Source organism: Sardina pilchardus, chromosome 19 (genome assembly GCF_963854185.1).
Source record: "Sardina pilchardus chromosome 19, fSarPil1.1, whole genome shotgun sequence".
Taxonomy (NCBI): domain Eukaryota; kingdom Metazoa; phylum Chordata; class Actinopteri; order Clupeiformes; family Clupeidae; genus Sardina; species Sardina pilchardus.
In genome coordinates this window covers 31,343,832-31,363,707 of record NC_085012.1, presented here as the reverse complement: position 1 = coordinate 31,363,707, position 19,876 = coordinate 31,343,832, and the positions used below count along the sequence as shown (strand labels likewise).

The 19,876-nt window shown below is 39.8% G+C and overlaps 1 protein-coding gene and 1 long non-coding RNA gene across 3 annotated transcripts in view; both read left to right on the top strand.

Annotated features, from left to right (window-relative positions):
- Positions 1 to 18,973, top strand: part of uba5 (ubiquitin-like modifier activating enzyme 5) — a 101,770-nt gene extending 82,797 nt beyond the window's left edge. For both annotated transcript variants that reach the window (XM_062520995.1, XM_062520994.1), the window contains 3 exons: positions 1,590 to 1,665; positions 8,809 to 8,915; positions 18,470 to 18,973. In XM_062520995.1, the coding sequence (XP_062376979.1) occupies positions 1,590 to 1,665; positions 8,809 to 8,915; positions 18,470 to 18,556 (270 nt within the window). In that variant the 3' untranslated portion in view covers positions 18,557 to 18,973. The remainder of the gene's footprint in view (positions 1 to 1,589; positions 1,666 to 8,808; positions 8,916 to 18,469) is intronic.
- LOC134065889 (uncharacterized) lies at positions 8,927 to 11,708 on the top strand. The gene is made up of 2 exons (XR_009936338.1): positions 8,927 to 9,295; positions 11,133 to 11,708. It is a non-coding gene; the product is annotated as an uncharacterized LOC134065889 (long non-coding RNA).
- Positions 18,974 to 19,876: the final 903 nt, after the last annotated feature.

Sequence of the window (19,876 nt, the reverse complement as noted above, 5' to 3'; positions counted from 1 at the left end):
CAACTCAACGTATGTACTCCCAATAGTCCGAAAAATTGATCTTAAGTGCATTTCACTCCGGATTATCCCTTTAAATAGACGACGGCCGTTTCCACCATGTTTTTTTATGGTAAACACTTTTATTATAGGGGGGTCAGGTTTGATCGCCACACAAGTTTTAGGCAAGGTCCATCGGCTATAGCCTAGGCTACAAAGTGTTTCTGGAGTGAACCTTTGAATTTAGTCAGACCTGTGTGATAGATAGAAGAATATGGCAAGCTTACTCTAGGTCATATCCAGAAGAATGGATGATGGAAATAACTGGACTACTGTGGATAACTTGTAGACCATAAAGGTAAGAGTTCATTGTCCATACGTTTAGCTACGTTTGGCTGTGATCATGTAAAAGCTTGACAGACACCCGTGAGGCTACATGGTCTGTTGGTATCGCTGGAGAATTGGCAAGATTGCATTCTGTACAATCAACGTTAACTGCCTGCAAGCTTTGTGGATTTAAAGATTGACATAATTTGTTGGATTTACACTGCAATGGAGGCGGCAGTATAGCCTATCCTACCCCACCCCAACAGGATATATATTCCGAACCGCAAAATAGACGGCAGTGGTGGACTGTAGTGCAGTCCATCGTGAAAGTAGCCTGTGTGTGTTAAGTTTCCCTATATGGTTGCAATGCCACCCAGATGTTCAGGTTTTACGGCAGTGGTGGACTGTATTTCAATGTCAGATTGCTGTTGTAGCCTAATGTTTTCACAGATATCAAATTAATTAATTAATTAATTAATGCCTTAATTAAAAAAATTAGTAAAAATCAAACCGCCAAGGACACCAATTTTCTTTGTGATTGAAGAATGTATCGTGAACAGGCTAATAGGCCTACTGGGAAAAGCACCATGCCAATCTCCAGCTATGGTGAAGGGTATGTGATGATGTGGGACTATTTTAATTCCAACGACCAAGGGAACTTTATCAGGATGCATAATATCCTGGATCCATGAAATAGCTGGCCTTGAAAAATAAAATTCTGCCTGCCCCTATGTTAACCCTGTGTGTTAAATTCCCATAGGGTTACATAGGGGGTCAAATACTTCCTTCCCCCTAGCATAAGGAAAACATTTATTTATTTACAATACATTCTTCAATCCCAGAGAAAATTGGTGTACTTAACTGTTTTATTTTTACTCGTTTTTTTTTTAATTAAGACATGAAGATTTATTCTCAAATGATGATTTTATATTTCTCTTTTTAGGGAACTTTATACACGTGATCAACTTACTCTCGAAGTTACCCAGCTAAGCCAGTAATCCCACTTCGTAGTACAGGACCCTGGTCTGCCTACAGAGACCAGGTTTTGTTTTACAGCTTAATCATGTAATTGTTAATGGTTGTGAGGAGATGATTGCTGAATGCGACAAAAATGCAATGGACTTGAAATCGTGTAGAATCCCTGACTGCACTTTTAATATAATAAATAAATTTCTCATTGTTTTTTGCCACACCTAATTTCACTTTTCAGATGATTATGTAATTATCTGAGGATACACAAGACTTGATATATTTTATTAATAATTAACAAAGGCATTTCCAATTAGAAAAATGAGGCACAGAGACCCAGGGAAGATGTGGCAGAAGTCAAAGACGAAGTGGTGCATGAAGACAATGAATGGGGTGAGTGTGGTACCTTATTACCTTGATACACTGCAAAAACCAAGTGTTCTTAATCCAAAACAAAAAAATAAAGATTAAAAAAAAATGAAAAGTCAAATGATTTTATGGCAAAGTGCTAGGTGTCTTTATGCTAAAAGCAATACCAACTAGGTTTTTTTTTTTTTAATCTTCATATAAGATTTGGTTAGAGAAACATGTTTTGCTGTGTAAATTGTGCCCTCTGACGTACACGACACACGCGCACTTGTGTGGTTGGTAAGGAATTGTTTTCAATAGTTTTCTTGCAATTCTCACACAACATTAGATATCCAATCCAATCCAATCCACTTTATTTATATAGCACAATTTAAACAAACACAGGGTTTCCAAAGTGCTGTACAACACAACAATAATGACAACAGTAGAACAGTAGAAAAAAATAAACAGGATAAAAGTATAATTTTATAAAATAAAATAAAATAACACAAATAATAAAAAAGAGATAAAACAAGTAAAAACAAATCAGATAAAAAAAGTAATTAAATAAGGACCACTGCCCACACAACACATACATCACAACAATAAACACGCTACCTGGTGTTAAAAGCTAATGAAAAAAGGTGGGTTTTTAGTAGTGATTTAAAAAGAGGTAGTGAAGGGGCTTGTCTGATGTGGAGTGGCAATACATTCCACAGTTTTGGAGCTGCAACAGCAAAAGCTCGTTCTCCTCTGAGTTTTAGCCTAGTTTTAGGCACAGTCAAAAGCAGCTGGTCAGCTGACCTGAGAGAGCGGCTGGGAGTGTAAGGGTGTAGCAGCTCAGAGAGATACAGTGGGGCAAGGCCATTCAAGGCTTTAAATGCAAACAAAAGAATTTTAAAATGAATCCTAAAATGAATAGGCAGCCAATGAAGTGAGGCTAAAATGGGTGTTATATGCTCATACTTTTTAGTGTTTGTTAGGAGACGAGCAGCAGCATTTTGGACAAGTTGTAGACGGGCAATGGAGGACCCACTAACCCCCATATAAAGTGCATTGCAGTAATCCAGCCGGGTGGTCACAAAGGCGTGGATTACTGTTTCAAAGTCCCTGTCTCTGAAGGACTGGTTTAATTTTTGCCAGCTGCCTTAATTGAAAAAAGCTGGACTTAACCACAGCTTTAATCTGGGTGTCAAATTTAAGGTCAGTGTCCACCTTTACCCCCAGATTTTTAACGATTGGCCTGCGATACTGTGCTAGGTAGCCCAGATCAACCAGGGGGGTCACAGAAGTGCCACTAAAGACCATCACTTCTGTCTTCTTTTCATTAAAATTTAAAAAGTTAAGGGACATCCAGGTCTTAATTTCAATTTAATGTCGCTTATAGAGCGCCAATACATTACACATGTCTCAAGGCGCTTTACAGAGTGTTAGACATTCAAAGAGAGCCCATGAGTAACAGGGGCAAGGAAAAACTCCCTAGAATTGGAGATACATATAGGAAGAAACCTCAGACAGACCCACGACTCAAGGGCCCAACCCATCTGCCTTGGGTCAGTTACAGTACAGTCATTTGTAGTTTGAAAGTTACAATGACAATGAAAGTTCAAATAGTCCAGTGTAGGGAATAAATTGTCCATTAGTAATCCATTAGTTATTTCTGAAGGTGATGGGTCGCTGGGATCCGAGGGCCAAAGATTCGGGCAGGGAACCACAGCAGGCGATGTTAGGGCAGTCATAGGGATGGCGAAGGCAATGGCGATGGTAGGGCAGTCAGAGGGATGTGACTTCAGGTGTGATGAGGGACAGGCACAGAGATGGTTGATGGCTGGTAATGGTTTACCTCACAGGTGAGGTATAGGGGAAAGGGAAGAGAAATAGAGTGTGTTAGTATTACTGTAAGTCATATTAAGTATTAATAAGTATATCAATGGTGATATAAATGGTTATACCATAGAGGGTTTACAAAACGCTTTTACACACCTCTTTTGTGGGGACAGGTGCGTAGGAATAGGTTACCCAGTTAAACCCGAAGAGGCATCCCGCACATCGTCCACCACGCATGAAAACATCCACCCACCCACCACGCACGCAACATCCACCCACCCACAATGCCCCCCCCAATGCCCCCCCCCCAGGCGAACCCACACACCACCCCTGAACCGCGCGTCGGAGCAGCACGGCTGAGCATGGCCAGCCAGAGTCCGCCCACAGGCGGCGCCACCCATCCGCAGACACCCCCCACCACCATCCGCGAGCAGAGAGAACGGGGCCCGCGCCAGCCCCACCCCAACCACAACACCACGCGAACACACACCACGGCCCGACCAGGACACACAGTCTGATCCGCCCCGCCGCCCAGGCCCCCCGGAAGCAGCGCCCCCAGAGCAAAAGTCCAGAATGCTTCATGTCTTTGGACGTGTCATCCTGTCATCCTGTTGTCATGTAAACACTCTAGCAATGGCTTTACACTGTAGGAGTCTGCCTTTTTAAGGGGGACATAGATCTGACTGTCATCTGCATAACAATGAAAAGAGATACCATGCTTCCTGAGAATTGAACCAAGTGGGAGTAGATAGAGGGAAAATAAGAGAGGGCCAAGCACAGAGCCCTGTGGCACCCCCTGTGACAGGGGAGCGGTGGATGACACAGAGTCAGCAAGGCCAACACAGAAAGTTCGCTGGGACAAGTAGGACCTGAACCATTCTAGTGGTGTACCACTTATGCCCACCCACTGCTCCAAACGAGCAATCAGGATGTCATGATCCACTGTATCAAAAGCTGCAGTCAAATCCAAAAGTAAAAGTACAACACAGTGACCAGAGTCAGTAGCTAAAAAGATGTCATTAAAAACTCTTAAAAGTGCTGATTCGGTGCTGTGTAATGTTTTAAAACCGGATTGGAAAGTCTCACTAATATTTTGTTCATTTATGAAATCCATGAGCTGGGAATAGACAATTTTTTCCAAGATTTTAGAAGTGAAGGACAATTTGGAAATAGGCCTTAAGTTAGCCAAAACAGTGGAGTCCAGTCCAGGTTTCTTTAACAAGGGTTGGACAACGGCATGTTTAAAGTTAACAGGAACCACTCCCGATGACAGGCTGCTATTTATAACTGCAGTAAAAGAAGGTCCAATAGTTGGGAAAACCTCCTTAAAGAGCCGAGGAGAGACCACCTAATAGCTAATAGCTAATAGCACCTAATAGATAGCCTAAGCCAAGGTTCCATTAAAAATGTGTCTATGATTAGAACTTCGTTGCTGATCGGTGGAATAATGTTATTATTGTAGGCTATATGACAGCGCCAGCATCAGCTGGACAGAAGCTTACACACTAATCAAATCAGCAGTTGCCTGTTAACATTTTCATCTGAATTAGATCTACATGCGGAGGTGAGATAAGTAGCATAGTGCAAAGTTGAACTGAGAGAGTTGCCAATCGAACGGACTGAACGTAGCCTATATTTCTTAGCTTCTATTAGCGATAACGATAGGCTATACATATACGCTCCTTTGCTACATGATCAAATATTATCAGATGAGTGACAGAAGCACCGGATATGACCAACAGGCCCACGCGAGAAACGCTGGTCCTCTGGTATGATAATCAGACCATGCAACCTGATGCGCCCCTGAAGTGAGACGCAGGAAACAGAAATACTGCAAAATAATAACACGACTAAACGACACAAAATAATGTTATAACATTCCTGTCCTTCTGGTCTTCGAAAATGAAGAGACATGTTAGCATGGTTTTTATTGTTTATTGTAAACCACATTTAGTCTCGTTTTTATTCGTCAACGATATTGCCTTTTACATTTAATTATAGTCATCGTCACATGGCCAGCATTTACCTTGCGTCTCGTCTCGTTATCGTCACGTGAAAAAAGTTCGTTGACGACGATATTTAGTCATAACTAGCAACATAGCAACACTAGACCTACCTGAAAATAATCTCAAAAAAGGTTATTATTGCGAACTGAAGAAAGTGGAGCAGAATGCAGTAACTTAATCCAAGAAATAAACTTTTGTCCAAAGCCAAACATCTCAAGGGTGTAAAAAAGATAGCTCCATTCAACCCTATCAAAGGCCTTCTCGGCGTCTAAGGATAGTAATATTTCTGGAATCGGAGAATCAGATGGATGATAGATGATGTTTAACAAACGTCTAACATTAAAAAAACGAAAACCTATTCCTGATGAAGCCTGTCTGGTCAGCAGAAATTATGTCAGGTAGAATTTTTTCAAGGCGGCGGGCAAGAATTTTAGCTAGAATTTTGTCATCCACATTTAATAGTGAAATAGGACAATAGGAACTACAGCAGTGAGGATCTTTGTTCTTTTTTAGTAACAGGGAGATTTGGGCTGAACGTAATGTTTTAGGGAGGATACCAGATTCAAGAGAGTGTGTAACATATTAAGCAGAAGAGGAATAAGCTTGCCTGAAAATCTTTTGAAAAACTCTACAGGGAATCCATCAGGTCCTGGACTTTTTCCACTCTGCATGGCCATAATGGCTTCCCCTACCTCTGAGGACGAAATGGGTTTATCAAGATCTCTAACTCCATCTTCAGAAAATGTTTGGTAGGGGAAGGGCATCAAAGAACTTTGCTAAATCATCAGAAGTGAGCTGGTGTTCAGAAGTGTAAAGAGATGTATAAAAATTCTGAAAGGCATTATTAATTTCCTGAGGATCATGAATGAGCCCAGAACTTGTATTTATCTCTAAGATGTTACGTGAAGCTGCAGATTTACGAAGTTGGTGTGCCAGAAAGCGGCTAGGCTTATCACCAAATTCATAATAAGTGTGTCTGGACTTCAAAATAATTTCTTCTGCATTGACTGTGGTAAGGTTTTCAAACTCTGACTTAAGGAGGAGCATCTCTTTGTACAAATCAGGTGAAGGTGAGTCAGTATACTGGGTTTCTAGATGTTGGATGCAGTCCATAAGGTTAGATAAAGTGAATGATCGCAGCTGTTTGTCATAGGACGCACGAGATACAAGTTGGCCCCTCATAAAGGCTTTAAAAGTCTCCCACAGTAAACTGTGATTAATATCATCAGTTACATCGGTGTCAATAAAGATGTCAATCTGTTGTGAAATAAATTCAACAAAGTTAGAGTCAGATAGGAAAAGTGTGTTAAGTCTCCATGGGGGGCGGGAGATACATTTATGAGGCATCTTAATGACCATTAAGAGAGGGGAATGATCAGAGGTGACTCTAGCATGGTAACTACAGCTTTGAACAACAGGAAATAATTTACAGTCAATAAAGAAATAATCTATACGCGAATGTGTGTGATGAACTGGGGAATAAAAAGAATAACCTTGTGTATTGGGATTTAGACGCCTCCATACATCTACTAGACCATAATTATTTAAATATGCAGTGATAGTCTTAGTAGATTTTGAAGTCACAAATTTCCTAGAGGCTGATGTATCCAAATTTTGAAGGCAGCAATTCAAATCTCCAGCAATAATAACTAGATGTGAATCAATATTAGGCAGTGAGGAGAAAAACTTGACAAAAAATTGCTCGTCATCATGGTTTGGGGCATAAATATTTGCCAAAATCAATGGTGTATCATAGAGAGTCCCTTTAACAATAACAGAGGATGAAATGAAGGGGACTGAACGATGAAATAGAATAGCAACCCCTCTGGCTTTACTGTTAAATGTAGAATGGAATGACTGAGAGACCCAACGTCTCTGAATTTTAACATGGTCAGAAACGTTCAAATGAGTTTCCTGTATGAAAGCAATTTGAACACCCAAGTTGTCCAAATGAGAGAGAACCTTGTTAAGTTTAGTGGGCTTACCAAGGCCTCTTACATTCCAGCTAGCGAAAGTTATAGGTCTACCAGCAACACTATGAGCATTGTTAGCCACTGAAGTCCCGAGACCGATCCATAGGTTAGCCTAACAGGTAGTACAGAGCTAGAAGCCAAAGGGCATTAACTGAGACGGATATCTGACAATATGAACAGATAGAGCACATAGGCAAGAACGTGGAATAAGACATTCATTCAACATCACTTAAAGAGAAAAAGATATATTTCAGAAAATATTAACCACTGAGAGTGAAACCAAGCTATGAGACAAAGCAGCTACTCTAGCATAACGTAGAATAAAACCATGGTAGGCTACATGAGATGTTACCGTCAAAGTCCAGAGAGATAGTCAATCTGCTGTAACATTTTCATGAGCATCTTTGTCGGGAACTGTGGAGATGACATAGTCCAACGCCAGCTGCAGGTCGGTGAACACACGCTCCTTTGCTCCAGGCAGAGTGATCCGAAACTTTGCAGGCAAACAAAATCCAAAGCGAGTGCCTTCTATCTCGCTTAGCCGCTTTCTCACGTCTCCAAAGGCTGCTCTCCTCTTCGCCTCCATGGCGGTCAGATCCGGAAAGATGTGTATGGCTCGTCCGTTGAGGAAGAGAGATTGTAATTGATGCGCCTGACGGAGGATGAGTTCGCGGACATGGAAATAGTGTACTCTGACGATGAAAGGTCTCGGAGGTTGGTTAGGCTTCGATTTAGCTTGCAAAGATCGAGCAAAGGTTTCTCATCCAGCCTAAGCACCTCTTGTAACAGAGTGGAGACGAATTCAGTCACCATAGCACCCTCCTGGTCTTCAGGGACACCCACTAATCTGATGTTATTTCTCCGGGATCTATTCTCAAGAACTTGGCTTTGGAGTTCAGACACGGTGACTTCAATAGCCGACACAGAGTCACACGTTGCCGTTGCTGAAGCTTCTAGCTCCTTCAGACGCCCCTCTTGATCATCTGCAATTTTCTGTAGGCTAGTTAAGGGCACTTCAGCCGTGGACTAGTCGGGAATCGAACCGGTAACCCTCTGGTTACAAGCTCGAAGCCCTGACCAGTAGGCCACGGCTGCCCAGTAAACGGTTATACCCTCTGAGAGCTTGAAGTCTCACCTTTCAAACAAGCCATAATATGTGTCCATAGCTACAACATAGAATACGCTGTGGCTCTACAAAAATCCTCAACAATTATCTAGATTGCTGACACTCTGGGCCAAAGCTTCCAAAAGCAGCACAGCATTAAAAGTGTTAAATTAAGTCAGAATTATCTTTTCAGAGATAATGACGTTTTTGATGTTAAAATTATTAACATCACTACACACTTTTATTTTTGATGATTTCCCTGTCTTCTCACTGACAGGTATCGAGTTAGTGTCTGAGATCACTGAAGACGAGCTAAAAGTGGCATCTGGACCTGAGCTTGCCTTGCCAGATGGCATTACTTTAGCTTATACTATTCCAGTGGAGGTGAGTAATCAGCCGTAAACAAGAGGTGTACACTGCAAAAACTCTAAAATTTCCCTTCAGAGGAAAAGTGTCTATCTATCTTAATTGTTATTTTTATTGTTGTCTTTTATTGTTTTTATTGTGCCCAACCATTCCAATTTTGTTAAAACAATGACCTTATATCTCAGCTGTCCAATGACTTCTGAAGATTCCCCGTAGTGCTGACAGCATATGCTTCAATGTAATATGATTAGTTCAGAGGTTAGTGGCACAATTTGTTTTGGATACTTGAAGATGAATCATGAAGAAATGCCACTTCAGTTGGTACATTTGACGTGAACAGCCGGGCATCACCTGCACTTCATTGGAGTTTACCTCAATTGGAAACTGTTTAAACTGAGGTAAGATGTGTTTTTACATAATGTTAGTTATCTTAATTTGTTGTCCTAAAATCATGTTATTTGACAGTAATATGCTTTCTCATCTGCGTCAACATTATGGCATAGCGGGACTAGTGTATCGTATGTGAATTTTAGCTAGCTGCATTACTCTAAAGTGCTTGCAATAATCTTGTCTGCTTTTGATGTCAGTTACTTTCATTGCACAATTTCATTTAAAAACCTGTTACAGGTAGTATAACATGTAAGTAAGTCTTTTTCTAGTACAAATTTGCATATTAGGTAGGCTAAGCATTATGTTGGCAAGTTATGGCAAGTATAGCATACCAAAGCTGAATAAATCCATGGGCTCCGTTTCTACTGTCTCTGGCGTAAAATAAAATGAATATTTTTACTTCTCTCAATATGTAGTTATAGAAAACATGATGTGAAATCACCAATTCTGTCAGAAATGTCATGAACTTACTGCCTTTCTTCAGGTTGTTACCTCGCTAGGCAGCTTGTAGTGAACTAATTTAGCTTGATAACCTCTGTGTAAATTACATAAACATCACACATGCTTGTCCTAACATTTTCTGAGATGGCATGACTTGGAAAATATGATAGCTATTCTACTCCTTTCAATATGTAGATATAGAAAACAAGATGGAAAATGACATTCTGTCAGAAATGTCATTATTGCCTTTTGGCAATTAATTACAATGCATCAAGAAAAGTACAGATCACAATTCGCAAAGTAGACAATCAGATTAAGGGTAGTGTAAGACCAGCTTTTTAAATTCCTTTGAAGCAGACAATGCCGGTATGCCTTTTGGTGTTAATTTACGTCTGTGAGCTTTTGAAAGCTCGCTATTGTTTTAGCTGGCTGTGGCCGGCACCCCATCAAGCAACCGTTGCCACCTCCTCCATCCATACAGTGAAAGCCAAATTGACAACTTCTGAAATACTTATAAAGTGTATGTTGTGAATGTAATACATTCATGTTTGGTCTTGTGATATAATGTATTTGTACATAGTTGTAGAATAAGAACTATACTGGAGAACTTTAGGTGATTGACACACCCACACCACACCCACAGAGTCGGGGTGACCTGCTTGAAGGATAAAGGTTGAGATGTTTCTCACCTTGCTCTTCTTCTATTCTCTTCTATTGACTCTTCGATTCATGCTCTATTCTTTCTCTGCTCTGGCAAGAGGTCATGCTGACCTCTCGGCCTCCCTCTCTCTCTCTCTCTCTCTCTCTCTCTCTCTCTTTCTTTCTTTCCTTTCCTTTCCTCTTTATCTCTTTGTTTCTTTATGGTTTGTTACTTACTTTATTTGATGCATTGTTTTATCTGGTGTAATTAACATTATAGCTTGGTAACTTGTCTAAGTTCAAGTTTACTGTTTATTATGAGGTTAAGTTTACTTTCTCCTTTTGTTCCTTTGTTTACTGATATTACTTTACTCTTACATTCAAAAGCTCAATGCCTAACAAATGATTAATTTCCCTGGCCAGTTTGCATATTTCTCTAAAGTCTAGTGTGCCATAGTTAACAAACTAGTTATTTGGTAATTTATTAGAGGTACAATATTCCTCTTATGGAGTCAGATAATCGTGTTTTTTTCCTAATAACATAACCATTTAACTTCACATGCATATTGATCCATTGTTCCTCACACATCTAATGGGAGAAAGCCCAACGTGTTTACAGTACAATAGCTAAGCCCTTTTGTAATATAATGACTTCATGCTTCAATAGTTTAGGCTACCTCTTCCTGTGTGTGACTGTAGTTTTGTGATTTTATTTATTATTTCTTAAATAAGTATTACATTTGTATGGTTTTGCTGTTGTTTCAGATGGAGGATGACCAGACCTACACAGACCTTCTTGCAAGGCTGAAGAGGAAGAGGCAGCTGACTGCTGATGAGCTTGCATTCACAATGCTAAAGACCATGAGGGGGTGGAGAAAGAAGGTATAGATTTAGGTCGTGTGTGTAGGGCGGTACAGACTGCTACTAGAAGACTGCGTGAAGTAGACTTTTTATGTAGTTTTTTACTCTTACTTGTTTTTTACGCTATTGACTCAGACATAATGTATTTTTTACCATCCGGAAGGGGTGGGAGCTTGTGCTTAAAGGCCATCATATGCAAAAAGTGCAGGGGCATGGGACGTTACGTAAAGACCCCAGAAGAGTTTGACAGGTTTCTGGGATTGATCATACATGGAGTTCACTTTCCTCCCTAGTATCCATTGCTATTGGAAAATCAAGTCTCTGCAGGGATCTTGGGCCAAATTGTTTATGTTGTGTAATTGTTTTAAAGCTTTGTTGGCTGCTCTGCAAGTAGTAGATCCAGCTTCTGTATCATTGACTGTATCATTTGCTCATATACAAATACATGGATTCTTATAGACCAAATAAATCTAAACCATTTTTCCTGACTTCATTATTTGTTTTTATGCATACTTTCATGTTGTTGGTGAAAAAAAGAATGTGAATTCTATAAACATTCCTGCATTTTTTTACACTGATCACTAAATGTGTCATCTTTTGAAAGGTTCTGGATATTCCACTTTAATTTTTCTGTTTTATAGCTCACTACTTGCTGAACATGTCATTTACTGTAGAGAAATATGACAAAAAAATATATATTTTAAAAAAAGATATGTGAAGAAAATGAAATTTGAAAAAATTTTGGATAAGCATGTATGTGTACAGTGGGCGTTGCATTCAATTGGCCGGTTTCACGTGAGATTTTTCCCAAGTTGAAGCTACTTTGACCCAAACAACCATCAGGTGGCACTTGTGAGTAGGTTGTAGGAATGTCTGCATTTACCAATGGCCTATAATCAAACAATCCAAAAGTTAATTAAATCCCGAAGCAAGCTGAACATCTTGTCTGCTTTCAATATAGCAATATATATACTGATACGCTGCTCCAAACAATACACAGTCTCACGATAAAACTTGTTATTGTGTATGAAGGTGTCTTATTAGCCTATGTAGCCTACCTAGTCTGTTATTTTATGAAGAGGCATCTGGCTGTTTTGTTTAGGTTTGTTTTGTTGTCACTAATGGTTTTATAAGGTCATGAGGCCAGTGTCAAACTTCCATTTAAAAGCACAATTAGGCCTATGTCCGAAGCGCCACTTGTATTGTAGTTTTTGGGTCAATTCATACCTTTTATTTGAAATTTGCGGATAGGCCGATGGTGCGCTTGTTTTTATGCTGACAACAAAACAAAATGGTTCACGAATGTTATTCTTCTTTTTTTTTTTGTCAAATATCTTTATTGATTTTTTCTCCTTAATTAACAAACAAACACATAAATACAAAACAAAGCAACAAGAACAAAGAGGCACATTAACAGACAACCATCAAAGACAGCAGTAAGTAAATATAAAATCTGGAAATTAACATTAGTGAGAAAAGTAAAAAAGAATTACATGAGCAAAAAAGGACAATAAGCTACACCTACCCAGACAAACCACCTCCCTCCAAAAGACCTTCAGCCCACATTTGCTTACTTGGCCTATACACAGATCTCCATGTCAGAGCAATTTTATGTTTTGCTTCAAGTATACAATATATGACCATTGATTTACTAAGGGGGGAATTCTCCCCTTCGTGCGTAAATAGCGTGTAAGCTTTTTTTTACGCGTGTCTGTTGCGCACCTATGTTTTACGCGCATTCTGCCGTCCCGGCTTCTGACACATCCACATAGCGCAAATTCCAAATCAAGGCGGCCTTATGAAAGAGGCGTAATTTATTTTAAAAAAGAACCAGACTTATCTACCGCCTCCTTAATTTAGGTTGATATGAAAACGTGGAACGTGGACTTTCTCATTGACCTTCTGAATGCCATTTAAATCCAGAAAGAACACCAACCAGTCTTTGATTTTGAAAACGTATGCAAGGTGAAATGAATAAAGAACTGCCTACAGTAAAATGGTGTGTCATCACATAGCTTAACAAAGAAATTACTTCACGAAATTTCACTTTTGCTTTGACGTTTGTTTATAAAGAGTCAAGACGTGCTAGAGGTGTGTAGATTTATAATTCAAAAGCTCACTGTTGACAAAAAGGTTTCGCTGGCAGCTGCCTCGCATAATATCAATTTATCTATGCTAAGACATACGTAGACTGACATCTGCAGCTTCGAACAAAGTAGAGAGACTGGCATAAAGAGTTCAATCTCCATTACAAACGAATTAAAAGACGAGAGGATAAACTATGCTGTTCCACTGTAGTGCAGACAGTGCAAATGTATGGATGACTTTGGTGAAGTTGGAAAGAAACGGACAGATTCGAACGAAGTATGCTATGGGATTATGACTTCTCATCAAGTTAAAACTGAAGATGCATAATCGGTAAGCTCCAATACTGAAAGTGGGTGATTATAACGGGATTTTCACTATTTAACAATGTAGCCTATGAAGCCAGTGAAGCTAATGGCGTGAAATATGCCACCGTGTGACACTGTAAGCTGTATCAGCTTATAAGTATCACATTTGATACTGTAATGTAAATTTGTAAATTCTGTGTTGCCTACATGCATTTAGAACTAGGCCTTCTGCCGACATGAGCAAACTGCCGTTTCACCTTGTGGTGGCGCTCGACCTTATTCCAGCCCTCCAGAGTGCGTAGCTGGAAAAGTGCTTAAAGGAATATTTCGGTATTTTACATTTTAAGTCCGTTTTCTGTATTGCCTAGCATGAAAACGAGTGTTTGAGACCGAAATCTCGACGATTGAGCCCGTTTGTGGAATTTAGCAGATTTAGAATGGAGCTCTGTATGGCTTTAACATGGCATCACCTATTTCATTCAATTTTGAGTGTTTTAATCAACCTTGTTACACCTGTGGTGTTCCCGATCAAAAGTGACTGCCATGGGAAATGAATGGGTATCCAGAGTAAATTCATTCAACATACAGAAAATATCCCCATACACACTGCTCCAGCTCACTCACACACTCTCTCACACACACACACTCTCTCTCTCACACACACACACACACACACACACACACACACACACACACACACACACACAAACAAACGAACAAACCGGCGGGTGTGTCAGCATGGGCCATGCCATGGATCCCAAAGGGAAAAAGAGCTAAGATAGCCGATGAGATCAGAGAATTTAAGGCAGGACCGAATCATTTGCTTTCATTGCCATTGCGGAAGGATTGCCTGCATGTTTGCTTTGTAATGAGAAGTTGGCGAACAACAAAAAGAGAAATACATTTAGAAAGAAATTTTCAGGGAAGGCATGCTACATTTGCAGCCGACTACCCAGTTGGGACTGAGAGAAAAAGTGCGATTGCAGTAGCCTACTTCTGGAGAAATTTTGTTGCAACCTGAGAGATATTAAAACGTGGAAAACAATGGTTCACGGATGGTGATTACACAAAGTTGAACTTAAAGCACCCTATACAGCATTCATTTTTTGCGGCTCCAGACAGATTTGTTTTTTGTTTTTTTGGTCCAAAATGGCTCTTTGAACATTTGGGTTGCCGACCCCTGCCCTAAGCCAAAGCTCTGTCTCTGACTAGCCATAGGAATAACACACAAGTCCACCAAATTTGATTCATTTTTGAGAATGTTTGTGTCAACCACAACAGATAACGTGCTGCTAGGTGGCGCTATAGAGTCCCGAAGCCACACCTTAGGCCAGAGCTCTGTCTCTGGCTAGCAAAAGCAATTCCACCTGTAGCTGCCAAATTACATCCAATTTATAACCTTTTTTCTGCCTATAACACCAACTTCCTGTTTCTTAATAAGTCCCGTCCGGACGCACCATGTCAGTCAACATAACGGAGTATGTCGGTGAAATTTACAGCCACATTTACCTTCCGTAAAACGGTCCGGAGAAATTACCGTAGGTGATATTAATCCCGTGCGAACGCGACCCTCTGTAAAGATGTCTGTAATATTTCGTCACATCCTGATTTAAAAACAATTCCACCAAAGGGAACCTAAGTGACCGCCCCTTCCGGTCGGCCCACTGGACCTAAGATCGTAAAAAAAAATTAATGATAGTCTATGGACTATCACCACCATACTTCACACTAGGTATGGTGTGTTTTGTATGGTGCACACCATACCTAGTGTGAAGCATGGTTGGGGCAACATTATGTTGTGGGGATGTTTCTCTTCAGCAGGGACTGGGCAATTGGTCAGGATAGAAGGGGATATGGATGCTGCCAAGTACACCCAAATTCTTGAGGAAAACCTGTGTCCCTCTGCTAGACAGCTAAAGATGGGCAGGTCATTCGCCTTCCAACACGGCAATGATCCTAAACATACTGCCAAAAGAACAAATCAGTGGCTTAAGTATAGGATGGTGACTAGCCTTGAGTGGCAAAGTCAGAGCCCTGACTTAAATCCTATAGAAAATCTGTGGATTGGCTTGAAGAGAGCAGTCCATCGCCGTTCCTTACAGAATTTGACTGGATTTTAACAATTCTGCACGGAAGATTGGGCAAATATTCCCCAATCTAGGTGTGCAAAGCTATAATAGACATATCCAAACAGATTGATGAATGTAATGAAAGCAAAAGGAAGCTCTACAAAGTATTAAGTCAGGGGTATGATGACTTTTCCAACCCTGTTATTCTAGTTTTTAATTTTTTATTAATTTTCAGAACGGTTGACTTTTTTTTCATTATTTTGATGTTGTGCAGCTAAATTTGTAAATAAACTGGAAAAGATTGTTTTTAAAATGGGTTTTGATTACAGGCTGTAAGACAAAAAAAGTAACTATTTCAAAAGGGTATGATGACTTTCTATAGGCACTGTATATGTTTCAAAAGAGAATGTATCAATGGTACTTTGTAAGAACAATAAAAGAAAATCCTAGGATTTCAGTCCTCTCACCTGCAGCAGGCCCATTCAAAAGGCCCATTCAACTTAATTTGCATTTGAAAGAGACACACACTAAGTGACGCATTTAGTCTAACCTTTTTCCAATTTGTAGTAAAACTACATAACATTTTTGAATGTTCTTTTTACTTATATGGAGCCAACACCGTTTTCAAAGTTCAAACTTCAAAAGTCTTAGCTCGATATAAACCGCTCACAAAAAGTAAGGAAACTTGACTTTGGCCCATTATATATCCACTTTAATAATACCAATCACTAAACAGTTTTATGTCATTTTCATCGTTTATTAGTCACCTTTACAATGAGGTACAGCTTGTAAGCATTGGGCTCCCATGGAATGAGCAACACAAGCAAACGTGTAAGTAGTGCCAACGAAAAATGTGCCAAAATGGCCTGTTATGCTGTTGGAATTCACCTGTGTTACTTCAAGCATTGACGATTGCACTCGCCCACAGAAATGAGGAAAACAAAACATGTTAGGCATACATTCGTTCATTTTATACTCAGTGTCAGGGTCCTCAGTAGCGTGTAGAGGATCCATATGCAGCCACAACAGCTTGGCACCTTCATTTCATGCTGGTCACCAACCTGGCTACATACTGCTGTGGGATGGCATTCCATTCCTCGATAAGCAGTGGCGGTTTTAGGTACGGGCGAACCGGGCGGTCGCCCGGGGCGACATCTTGTATGGGGCGGCACGAGCGCTTAACCCTATGAGCCCGACTGACGCAAAGTGCGTCAAAAAACACTCACGGGGGGCGCTCGTGGAGGATCTCGCCTGGGGAGTAATTCAGTCTAGAACCGCCACTGTCGATAAGGATCTGTTAAGTCAGCCAACCTGGTTCTGTTGGTGACTCTGGCACGTACAGCACGCCCAAGCTGATCCCACAAGTGTTCAATTGGGTTGGAGTCTGGACTCATGTCACGGTAGGCCATTCCATCCTCTCCACTCCCAAATTCTGGAGGTACTCTCTGATGATCCCAGCTCTATGGGGGCGAGCGTTGTCATCCTGGAGGATGGCATTTGGTCCCATATTCTGGAGATATGGAATTGCCACTGACTCAGAATCTCATCCCGGTATCTAAACTCACCTGGTAGCACTTGAAGCCCAAAACGAGATGTCTGGCAGCAGAACCCTATTACTGGCCATTTTGGCACATTTTTGGTTGGCACTACTCAGACATTTGGCCGTATTGCTCATTCCATGATTGCCCTATGCTTACAAGCTATACCCATTGTAAAGGCAAATCAACGATAAAAATTATATGAAACACTTTACTGGTTGGTATTACTAAAGGGGAGATATAACCTTTGAACTTTGACCTTTGAAAATCATCTTTTAAATAGTTGTGTTCACACTGAATTATAATAAAAAAGTAATTTCATTACATCCACTTTACTCCCATATGATTATTGTGGAGGACCTCTAGAATATAACCACTTGTGCATAGATGTTTTTAGTTAGAGGAAAAACTTAAAAATCTCAAGGTATAGCTGACTGCCTCAAAGTGCCTGAAAAGGCCCCGGACCTCCAAGTGTTAATGTATGAAGTACATTTAAGTCCAAGGTGAATGTCCTTGAGTGGCCCAAGTCAAAGCCCTGACTTAAATCCTATAGAAAATCTGTGGATTGACTTGACCAGAGCAGTCCATCGCCATTCCCCACAGAATTTGACTGAATTTGAACAATTCGGCAAGGAAGATTGGGCAGTATTAAGTGTTGCTACCCCTGTGCTATTGTGTTGTCATTATGTGTCTTATATGTGAGCATACCTAAACACATTCCTATCAATTGTATTTCATACTGTTGAAATGGCTATAATAAACTTGAACTTGAAGATTGGGCAAATATTCCCCAATCTAGGTGTGCAAAGCTAATAGAGACATACCCAAACAGATTGATGGCTGTAATTAAACCAAAAGGACAATCTACAAAGAAGACTTTTCCAACCCTGTTATTTTAGTTTTTCATTTTTTATATATATTTATTATTAATTTTCATTTATTTTTTATTTTTTTCATTATTTTGAAAAGAAAAGGAGCTTAATGGCAGCCTTGACTACCTCAAAAGGGCCATTTTGAAAGGCTGGTTTGAGTCTGACATACAGTGCCTATAGAAAATCATCATACCCCTTTGAAATACAGTAGTTACTTTTTTTGTCTTACAGCCTGAAATTAATATCCATTTAAAAAAAATCTTTAACATGTATAGAATATAGTAGGTCAAGAAAAAGTCAGGTCAAAGTACATTTGTTTCAACAGCCAATACAGAGTTCTTAAGATTCAAGTTACTGTTGCTGTTTCAGGGTGGAAATGCTTCTTCTTCAGCTACAACGGTGGGAGATACAGACTGCAGTCTTGAGGAACTTATGGCTCAGATGAAGAAGATCTGAAAAAAGAAAGCTCATTTCACATGGACCGAAAAGCCACACATCTTAGCAGTGGAAATTCCTTACAAACTTAACTCTTCAATCTTTTGCAACTCCTTACATCTGACACAATAATTGGCATGGTATTAATGTGGGTTTGTTTTGTAATAATAATATGCTTTAAGTAGAAGTGGCCCAAATTAATTGTAATCGCCAATCTTTAAAAAGATGAGACGAAGCACACATTGCACACCTTTAATTTTGCTTATAGCTTACTTGTGTAATTATGTAAGTGAAAAATTAAAATTAAAATTCAAAACATCTGTTAAACTCCTTTGTTATTTTTTCTTTATCAAGCTAGTGTTATGAACTCTTGTTTTCTTAATGTAACTGGCCCAGATGGCGCTGAAATAGACTTAAGAATAAAAATACAGAGGAGTATTGTTGTAGTCTTGTTGTATCTATCGTTCACCCTACATGAATCATTAATTGTGTAGATAGACACTTTTTAATGTAAGTGAATTTAGCAACCAAACCGAGTCAACATCAGGTTCTCCCACACTATGTATGTGCAATGAGCACATTACATTTAGGCTCTGTTTTACCTTGTGCTTAATTTTTCTGAATAAAAACCTGTTGTCCTCATACAGTACCCTCCAGAATTATTGGCACCCTTGGTAAAAGTTGACTAAAAATAGGTATAAAAATAATCTTTAGGTGATTTATTGTACTCCCACAATGAAAACAATGAGGGAAAATATACCCTGCAAGGGAAGCAAATTTATTCTGAGAAAAAGGAAAATTTCATAAAGAAATAAATGTTTTTAATAAAAACACGTCACTCACAATTATTGGCACCCCTACTTGTAATACCTTCTTAAACCTCCCTTTGTCAATAAAACAGCATGTAATATTCTTCTCTGACACCCTATAAAGATTGAGAATACAAAGTAAGGGATTTAAGACCATTCATCTTTACAAAACCTCCCCAGATCGTCCAGATTGCTAGGTCCACACTTGTGCATTCTTCTCGTTGACTCATCCCACTGTTTTTCTATGGAGTTTAGATCAGGGGACTGCTATGGTAATGTCTGAAGCTTGATTTTGTGTTCAGTAAACCATATTTGTTTTGATCTGTGCATTTGTTTTGGTTCATTGACCTGATGAATGATCCAATCATGACCAACTTTTAGGGCCTTGGCAGAGATTGTTTGATTTCCTTTGAAAATGTTCAGGTTTTTCTTGGTGTTCATGATGCCATGCACCTTAATTAGGTTCCCAAGACCTTTGGGAATTAAAACAGCCCCACAATAGCACAGCCCCTCCACCATAATTCTGATTAGG